The sequence below is a fragment of the Ornithodoros turicata genome, chromosome 3, assembly GCF_037126465.1.
Source record: "Ornithodoros turicata isolate Travis chromosome 3, ASM3712646v1, whole genome shotgun sequence".
Taxonomy (NCBI): Eukaryota; Metazoa; Arthropoda; class Arachnida; order Ixodida; family Argasidae; genus Ornithodoros; species Ornithodoros turicata.
In genome coordinates this window covers 84859283-84868525 of record NC_088203.1, presented here as the reverse complement: position 1 = coordinate 84868525, position 9243 = coordinate 84859283, and the positions used below count along the sequence as shown (strand labels likewise).

General features: G+C 44.1%; 1 protein-coding gene across 1 annotated transcript; it reads left to right on the top strand.

Annotated features, from left to right (window-relative positions):
• Window positions 1-1342: 1342 nt before the first annotated feature.
• LOC135388726 (uncharacterized) lies at window positions 1343-8616 on the top strand. Its single transcript, XM_064618472.1, has 5 exons — window positions 1343-1890; window positions 1960-2014; window positions 2163-2244; window positions 2306-2375; window positions 6380-8616. Exons 1-5 carry the CDS (start codon window positions 1504-1506, stop codon window positions 6428-6430), a joined length of 645 nt encoding a protein of 214 aa, XP_064474542.1. The 5' UTR covers window positions 1343-1503; the 3' UTR covers window positions 6431-8616.
• Window positions 8617-9243: the final 627 nt, after the last annotated feature.

The following is a 9243-nucleotide window of genomic DNA, read 5'->3' as shown; positions in this document are numbered from 1 at the left end:
TCGCAAACTCTGTCTTGCACAAGGTCATGTCGGACTACTCGGACTGGATGGTCAGTGAAGGTCTCTGGCACTCAAAAAAATCTGCAAAGCTGAACCGCATTGCGGACTGGATTGCACTGGCTTGGCTCGCAGTGCATCGGTCTGACCTAAAACAAGTATTTCGATCGTTTAATGGTGATCTGCAACGCAGGGTTGACGCCGCTGGCAAGGATTGTGATGAAGATGGCGAGATTGATGTGGGATTCTTGTCTGACCATATTGACAGTGACTGTAGTGATGAAAGTCTGTCAGAGTGTGAAGATGAAAAGGAGAACAGTACAAGGAATGTTGTCTTTGCACTTGGACACACGGGTGCAGAAAGTGTGAACCATGTACAACTTGATGGAAGTGCATGAATTTTATACATGTGTTGCAATTGAGAATGTAGGGTGAACTGTCTTGAATATATGTGCAGAACTTATGATATATGAAATGTATGGTATAAACTTGGATTGATGAATTAGGTATGCAGAGAGATGTGCCTGCAATTCGATCCTGAGTTGTACTTCTGATATGTGAACTTTCCTACCTGGCAAAAAGCAGAACAGTTTCGGTGTGTTGCACCACGTACATTCTACATTGTTATGTGCTCAACCGGACCCAAAAGTACTTCTATTGTGCATGAAGTGTTTACAAATCCTTATCAATCTAGGATAAAATATCCTCTCCGTGCTGCATTTAAATATTTGTAGTTGAAGTCTTGTGTTTTAACCCCCCCCCCCCCTTTCCCCACCTGCAATTTGCATTTTGTCATTTGGGGTAAAACCCCCCAAAACAAGCATGCCAAACCAACTTCAACCATCAATATGAGAGGCATGTTCTAGTTCCTGTTTTTTCACCTGATATTGCCTGATTTTACCCCATTTTTCAGCTCCTGAAATAAAAACACGGTGCACCCCCGCTCTCAGTTCAGCGAAACAGTAGAAAACATTCACGGGCAACCCTTCCATAAAATCTAGACAATAACCTAGCACAGCGTACTCTTCTTACTGGTTCTTGCAATGACTCACAATTTTCCAGCAAATTTGTCCACTTGCTCGCTGAAGCTGAATACTTGGAAAGAGCAGCAAGACCAAGGCAGAAGAACTGGTAGATTTGGCAGACGACACGTGCAGTACCGCACCAGTCGTAGCAGTATGAAGGAATATATCGCCAACTTTTTTCTCTTGAAGTTGCGTGCACATTCTTGTGTACCCAGAATATATATGTGTCTGTACGGTACAATTTTTACTCCAGACTAAATAAACAATCGAAACTAAACACTACCAACTCACTAACACCATCGGAAGACACGCCGTCACGCAAGCAACACTGTGTTGTTTACTGTCGCATGCTATTCAGCGACTGCTTCCGTCCAACAAGTAAGCCTTTGTCGTCTCTGTCGGAGCATCGTTGGACAGTTTTATTTCGGTTGTTGCGATTTCTTAATTTTTGAACGAAATTTTCTCAGTACATCTGGTTACAATGAAGCCAAATGCAACTAGTCGCGGTGCGCTAAGGCCACACTACGCTGGGAGAGCACCGCCGCTTCTCCTCGCAGCTCTTCTAATCGGTCTCGCGTTGATCGGCTTCTGCTACTATAATTTATCTTCCCAGTACAGCGCTTTGGAAGCTCAATACAGAGATCTGCAAGACCGGTTCAGGGTGTACGCCGAAAAGCGGGAAGCTCTCCAAGCTCAGGAAGAAGTGTTAAAAAAGAAGCTGGACACCACGCAGAGAGAGCTCTCCGAGCAGTCGAGATTATCCGCGCTCCGCGACAAGGAGAAATCAGCTGTGGAAGTTAGCTTGAGAAAGAAAGACGAAGAGCTTATGACCAAAACTCGGGAAGCGGAAGCAGCGACCAACGGAATGGTGAGAAGGTGGTTTGCTAGGGAGGGTTGACCGTAATTTATTGTAGTCACTCGTGTATTGCGTTCACAGACAGAATGTATGCAGCGCTTGAACGAAACTTCGACGAAGCTGACTCAGAGAGAAGGTAAGTGACAACACTGCACATTCGAACACGTATTGATACAAGAGCAACACCTGGGCTGCAGTGTTGACCTCCGCCACCTGCAGAGTATTTGCCAGCGTGTTATGCCACCTGCTCAGAGTACAGTGCTCTTGCTTTTGTTTGTGAACAGGGGCTTTAGCCAAGTTAAATGAAGAGGTTAACGCCCTCAAGGAGAAGCAAGTTGTAGTAAAGCCAGTTCAAATGGAACAGCAGTATGTATCTCGACAATACTGTTCCGTGTGTGATAATACTAACTCAGATTTCCTTCTTCAGAACACCTAAAGTAGAGGTGAAGCAGACACAAAGGAAAGAGGACTCGGTACGTGGAAGCACAGTACAAGAGGTACGGACGGATGCAAGTTAAATGCTAGAAAATGAAGAGGCAGGAGCGGGAACATTTAAACACCCACAGGACATCAAAGCCATTAGTTAGATCAATTGATTGATTGCCTAGCGCCTCTCTGCACGCGTACAGCAAATGTAGAAAGTTTGCGGTCCCTTGATGTTCAGGGCTGTCAGTAAGCTTTATAATCTAAACAAATGCAGTAGCTATAGTTGCTTTAGCGTTGGACAAGAACTACTGATGCTGAGGGCCAGCGTTGACAAACTGAAAAATTAAGCTTCCTCTGTTAGTGGCATACAGAATATTTTGCGCTACTAACAGAGTATTCATACGAGCGACATTTCCCAGAATACTCTAGCGAAAGGTGCACAAAACATCATAGGCCTGTTGCGCTGGGCCAGGTGGCGCAGCAATCTTGTGTGTCAGCGCCGCTAGTGGCGACCTTTTCAACACACGGCCGCTCCCTAGCAGACGACACTCAGTCTACGCTGGCTAACTTGGTGTGGCGTTATTGTTTATCATCTGTTTTCCGGATAGAAAACAAGACAAAAGGATCGACAAATTCTTTCTAAAAAAGTCGCTGAAACATGTGTACAATGCGCGGCACGATGTACATCTGCAGAACGCGTGTATGTCGCGAATGACGCTGTTTGTTAGGGTGTTTAGTGTGCTTCTCTGGTGCACTTGGGGTGCACCAGTAAAAGTATAAATTTCATTCTGAGAAAAATCAGGCTTAACAAGAACGTGGCAAAGATTAATTCGCAGGGTGCTCATCGAATTCAATGGGGACTTAACAAAATGCTCGCCGTTATAATTGAAGATAGTTGAACAATATTAACGGGACATCGAAAAGAAACACAAACTGTTTTGTGGTTCAACACCCAAATAGTTGCTCTTTCCTGGGACCTCTGAGCGAACTTCTCAACTATTTAGATTTGGAATCAGCTATCATATGTCTGCCTCGTTCAAAGTGACGTCTAACTTTTTCTTAATGCGTACGGAAACAGAGGTTGTGCACATATACACGAGGCTATATATTGTATATGTATATGTTTGTAAGAGCTCGAAAGAGCTCCGGCTATATTTTTTCCTTGTATATGTATATGTGGAGTTTCTGGTGATGACGACCCAGTGAAAGAATTGATAAAAACAAGTCAGCTGGTGAGTGTAATTAATGACAGTAAGACTCGGAGGCTAGGGACGACGAAAACAGACACATACATATGTCTCCAAACTCTGTCTGTGTGTGTCTGTTTTTGTCATCACTAGACTCGAGATCTTACTGTCACACAGAGACAATTATCCGAAGCATCGGCTGCACAGTCGACTTTTAATATAAAAAGCAGAAAACTGCAAAGCAAATACAAGAAAATGAAAAGTATATCAGGTCAAAGTTTTTGTGTTCTATTTCATTTGAACGGATACCGATATTTGTCTACTGCAATTATACGTGGATATTACATAGCCGCAATGTAAGTCTGTGACTGAAAACGGTAAACGGCGGCAGCAGTCAGGAATAATTATTTCAGGGCTTCATATTTTCAGAATTAGCTAGTTCTGGAGTACAAAAGATAATACAGCCGTCTGCATATCGCCGGCAGCCGGAATAGCGCTGCCAGTCGGGAACATTTCTTTCTGGGACATCTTTTCCGGGGACTTTTCTTGGGCGGGCAAGTTTTTGCCGTAGCCATCTTCTTGCTGCTATGCGTACGACACAACAGCAGTTTGCGATTTTTAGTAGAGTTCGATTTCGGAAAAAATAAAAAAGGAACGGCGCAATCTTTGACGCGTCCTACCCGTTGCTATCAGTTATGCATACGGGGCGAGAGCGGCCGCGTGTCGTAGCATTCCGACGGTAGGGGTCAGAGTGGCGCTCCAGTCACCCTCCTCAAACTTTAGCGCAACAGCCCTATAGCTTTCCACTGCTATCATAAACTCAAGTGCTCAGTGCCACGTCTTTCGTGCACTGCAAACTGTGGGGAATATCTTACAGCGCAGCCACAGGATATTCTGTAGCAGACGACAGCAAAAGACAGTGCGCAGTACGCCAGTTCCGATATTCTGGCACGGTGCAAATGTTCAGCATGCTGCAGAAGTTCTGCCCCATGAGCATTTTTTTCTTCCACTAGAATATTCCGTATGGGATGTCGCTCTTGTGCATACACGCTTAACAGCATATTAAAGGTGTTGTGTAACGATACTGCCACTTTTGGAGCGGTGCAGGGACTTGTCTACTGGATATTCCACGCAAAGTTTTATGCTGATTCAATCCCACACTTGCACACTGAAAGTCTGGGAAGTCTGGCACTGTGAGAAAGGTCTCTCACTTTCTCCCTCAGTCCCCACAAACATAATATGTATCGACACGTGCACCTCCTCGTGAGAAGGTGCAAGCATACCCTTACCCATGGCAACTGTCTGCTTCACAGAAAAATTGCATGTCTGGTGTAGCGCCTTGTTCATCGAGCTTCGGAAAGTGCATTTTTTGTAAATGTTATTACTAGAGCGCAGATTTTCATGCAAATGCATGTTTCGTTTTTTTTATATGGTTTCATATCTGGACGATAGAAAAACACTTTTGGTGTTGGTTTTTTGACCGATCAGAAGGGTTCTATGGGACACACATAAATGCATGCTTTGCACTTTGTGGCATATTTTGCATGGAAGTGCATATTTTCAGCTGCGAGAGCTTACATCTGCTTTTTTCATAGATGGTTGTACTGGTTTCGGGACGACGTTGGGTCGTCTTTCGCGAAAATGCTGGTCGGAATCGAATATTTTCCATGTTTCGATGGGGTGAGGTGGCGGTGTTCACCCTGGCTGCTCCATCCTCTACTGCGTGCATGGCCGATGGGCCGTAGTTCACCTTCACCACATTACCGTTACGAAGACTGGCAGCGTTCACATTTTAATCGGCGTGATGCAATGTCGAACGCAAAGCCATGACAAAACGAGCCTGTGCACGGGCAACACAAAAAACATGTTCGTGTTTTTCATGTTGTCCATGCTCAGGCATGTTTTGTCGTGGGTTTTGTCCACCAGCTAGCCTGCATTTACGCTATGTTATCAATCAAGAATGCGATGCCTTCAGCTCCATGATTTATATCTGGCGCGGACTATCCTTGAGTCTGCTGACCAAGAGCGAGGGAGGATCCGCCTCCTGGATGCGGGCCAATAGGAGGACGCAGATTGCAGGCACTTCCCAAGCCTGTGCTCTCGCCTAAGAGATGGCGCAGCGTTACCATTGTTTAGCGTGTCGCAAGGCTTCAGCCATGGCGCACCAATCTAACCAATGGCTTCACTGTCCGTTAACCTGCGTATGCACGACTCCCACTTAGCCTCGTTCCCATGTTGACGGGCGGCGAAGCCATTGGTTAGATTGGTGCACCATGGCAGAAGCATTGTGGCAGGCGAAATAACGGTAGCTACACTCCTGTCTAAGCCTCGTTCAGCCATTGGTTAGATTGGTGCACCATGGCTGAAACCTTGTGACATGCTAAACAACAGTAACGCTGCGCCATCTCTTAGGCGAGAGCAGAGGCTTGGGAAGTGCCTGCCCTCCGCATCCTCCATTGGCCAGCATCCAGGAGGCAGAGCCTCACTCGCTCCTGGTCAGCAAACGCGAGGACAGTCCTGTGGCGCAGGTATTCTTTGTTGTGTGCTGCAGAATGAAGGCAGCTTTATTTTACTGTGTCATTCCTAATGAAATACTCATTTAAAAAAACGTAGATAGTTGGTGCATTGCTTTTATACCAAGAACAATGAAAAACGTTGCATATATTGAGGATTTTTACTGCATATTTCAAAGATTTTCGGTGCATAGTTGAATGCATATTTCGGGAGTTTTTGGTGCATATTTATCCGTACTCTAGTCATTACAAAAGCAGCATGCTCCCGAGACAAGTATCGCTTTGGGTAATTTAATATATGAACTACAATATTACAAACGGTGCACTAAACTCATTCTTTGACCCTAGTGTAACCTTCCTATCTGCCTTTGACAGCAGGCACTGGACCCAGATGTACATCCAAAACCACAGGATGCAGCACAGTGAGTGACCGGCTGCACGCTCATGGTCTGCCATCACCGCCACTGAATACTACGCTCTGGGCAGGGACGGATTGTTACCATCGTCATACGTCGATCCACCACGTGTCTTGTACACATCATACAGATGCTGTGTAGTCCCACATGCAAGCGTCAGTCATCTTGTCGATACTATGACTTGGACAAATGCTTCTCGTTTCACTTGCCTCCTGCGTATCAGATTTAGTTTGAACACCTAATCAGATTTTCCATGCGTCCTCAGAAAATCACTCCGCACAAGACAAGCTGGAAGGTATGAGAGGTATACAGAAAGCAAGTCCCAATTGGCTATTAATAATTGTAAAACAACACACACACAAAAACTTGTTTTCACAATGTTTTATTTTAATGGGGTTAAACTACATTCACGACAATTATTGAGGCCCTTGTCATAGTGGGGCATCAGTCTTTGCGTTCCCGCATTGTAGAATGATGCCGTCTGTCATAAAACAAAAGTACGGTGGATTACTCCACCTTATCACACGTTCTTTCACATTGTCTTCATTTTCTTTTTATCTCTGATAAAACACCCAGCCATGGCAAAAACGTTTTTATCATCTGTTCTCACAGCCTATGTGACCTGCCAGTGGACGAATCGACATCCCCACGATGGCGACACCAATATTTAAAGACTGAACCTACTTTCTGGATGCACCTCGTACTTGCCAACGCAGTGAGATATGCAAGACTGCAAGCAGACGCGATATGTAATGCAAAAACTGGTGGTGGACATTTATTTATTTATATTGCTCAGTTCCTTGGGAGAGTGCAATTCCTGTTCAGCAGGGTGTTTTTACTGGTATTCTCGGGTGCTAAGCACTTCTTGTATATTTTACGTTTCACTTTGTAATTTCTTTTATCACTTTCATTCACTGGGATGTATGTTAATCAGATTTTGAATTACACTGCACTCGCTATATTTCTCATTGGAAAGTAACTTATTGGTTTACAAGCAATATTGATGTTAACCATGTACAAAATGGGTTGCGTTGGATAACTTCATTATATACAAACGTCCTTAAAATCCCTTTTCTTTTTTTACTCGGAATGCTCACCCTGCAGAGATCGGTTACTCCTTTGGAAGAAAGGCACCGGTATGTTGATGCCACTCAAGCATGCTCATGTTGCATGAGAGCAAATTGCAGTAACTTCTGGCTGCTTGCACGCACCCACCAAAAATTCGATTCAGTCAGTGCTTATGCTCAGAACACAAGGAAGGACAAGGAAGCATCACATCGAGATGAATTATCGCAGGATAATTATTTGTGGCTTCATGTCGTGAGTCAACTGTGACCATGAGTGACACCACAGTGGTCGGTCTGTGGATTAATCTTACTAATCTGAGAGTTTTTTAATGTACACCAAAATCTCAGAACACAGTATTTAACACCCCTCGCAGAAGACAGAACCCAAGCAACTTGTACCCTGCCACCATTTCAATCCCAACCAAATTGCTGTTGCTAGCATCCTCGGCCGGGGTTGAAACGGCAACCTATGAATCAGACTTTGTTGCTGAGACAGAAAATACCACTAAAATGTGCAGCACCATATAGCAAGTAGAAGGCACCCAGAGGCCAAATTCCGCCATACAACACGTGCTTTATACACTGGAAACTACGGTACGAAACAGGGGAACACTGTACAATATACCATGATGCGAGATGGTATTCATTACTTTTACTGGAACATTGATTTTTGTTTTATTTCCCTGCTGTACATACATCGAACTCTGTGGTATGGACATCAGAAATGCTGTCAACAATATTCTCAGTGCACACAGCGTGTTCCGTGAAATATTCCCAAACAATAGGGGCTTCCGACGTTTGAGATTCTGTATCCACAGTGTACAATTTTGAACTGTGTCTGTAGAACAGCAATATTCGAGAGATTAAAATGGGGTGCTAGACTGTTATCCGAGTGTCCGTCCCGAGATGTTTTAGCATGCTTGCGTAAAACAAAAAAAGAAAAAAAAAGATGTTCTAGCAGGAGTTGCTCAATTACGGATGTGTCGTATGTTTCTTGTTAGTGCATCAAAAACAAAAGGGCTTTTTGAATGGAGCTTGTTCTTCACCATGTGAACTGTTTCCTAGGACATTAGATGAATGTCATAAAGTATTGCCACATAAGCATTCCAATAAATATTGTACAAATGTGGTTGTGGTATGATTGCGTAACTGAAGAGTGTAAGTGCTACAAGATGACAAGGCCTGTCAAAGTAACATTACAAGGTGAACTGTAGTACTGTACTTCGCACATTCAGTAAACTCGTTCTGCACATTCCAATGTGTGGTTCGGCACGAAATGCAGTGATCCACGATCCACAAACTTTCAGAAGCTATAGAAAGGTTTTACCCTAATGTACATCACATCTTTACAGGAAATATCAGCATCGTGTTATTTGATTGTCTCCACATCCACAACCCTTCCTCACCACCCAAGCAAAACCAAATCGGAAGGGAGAGAGGAAAAAGAAAAGCAGTCAAGTTTGATTAATAGACTCGTTGACCTGTTCCTCTTTCACATCATGTTCATGCGCAGAAGCCACTGAATTACTGATATTTCTATCAGCATGCATATCGATATCTATATCGATGTGAATATCAATATTTTTATTGAGAAATATTGTCATTTAAAAAGTATCGATAACACCGCATGCATAAAATATCGATAATGTCGATAAGAATATCGATATCGTTCCATCCCTAGCTGCTACCACTTACTTGGGAGAGGGACCAGTGAGGTTGCTCCACGGACAATAGGGGAGGGAGGGAAACTGGGGAG

What these genes read in the sequence shown, in the direction of transcription:
- LOC135388726 (XM_064618472.1), top strand. Translation starts at nt 1,504, where the DNA reads ATGAAGCCAAATGCAACTAGTCGCGGTGCGCTAAGGCCACACTACGCT. An exon ending in GAAGCTGACTCAGAGAGAAG is followed by an intron (nt 2,015 to 2,162) that starts GTAAGTGACAAC and finishes GTTTGTGAACAG; the next exon opens with GGGCTTTAGCCAAGTTAAAT. An exon ending in GTGGAAGCACAGTACAAGAG is followed by an intron (nt 2,376 to 6,379) that starts GTACGGACGGAT and finishes TGCCTTTGACAG; the next exon opens with CAGGCACTGGACCCAGATGT.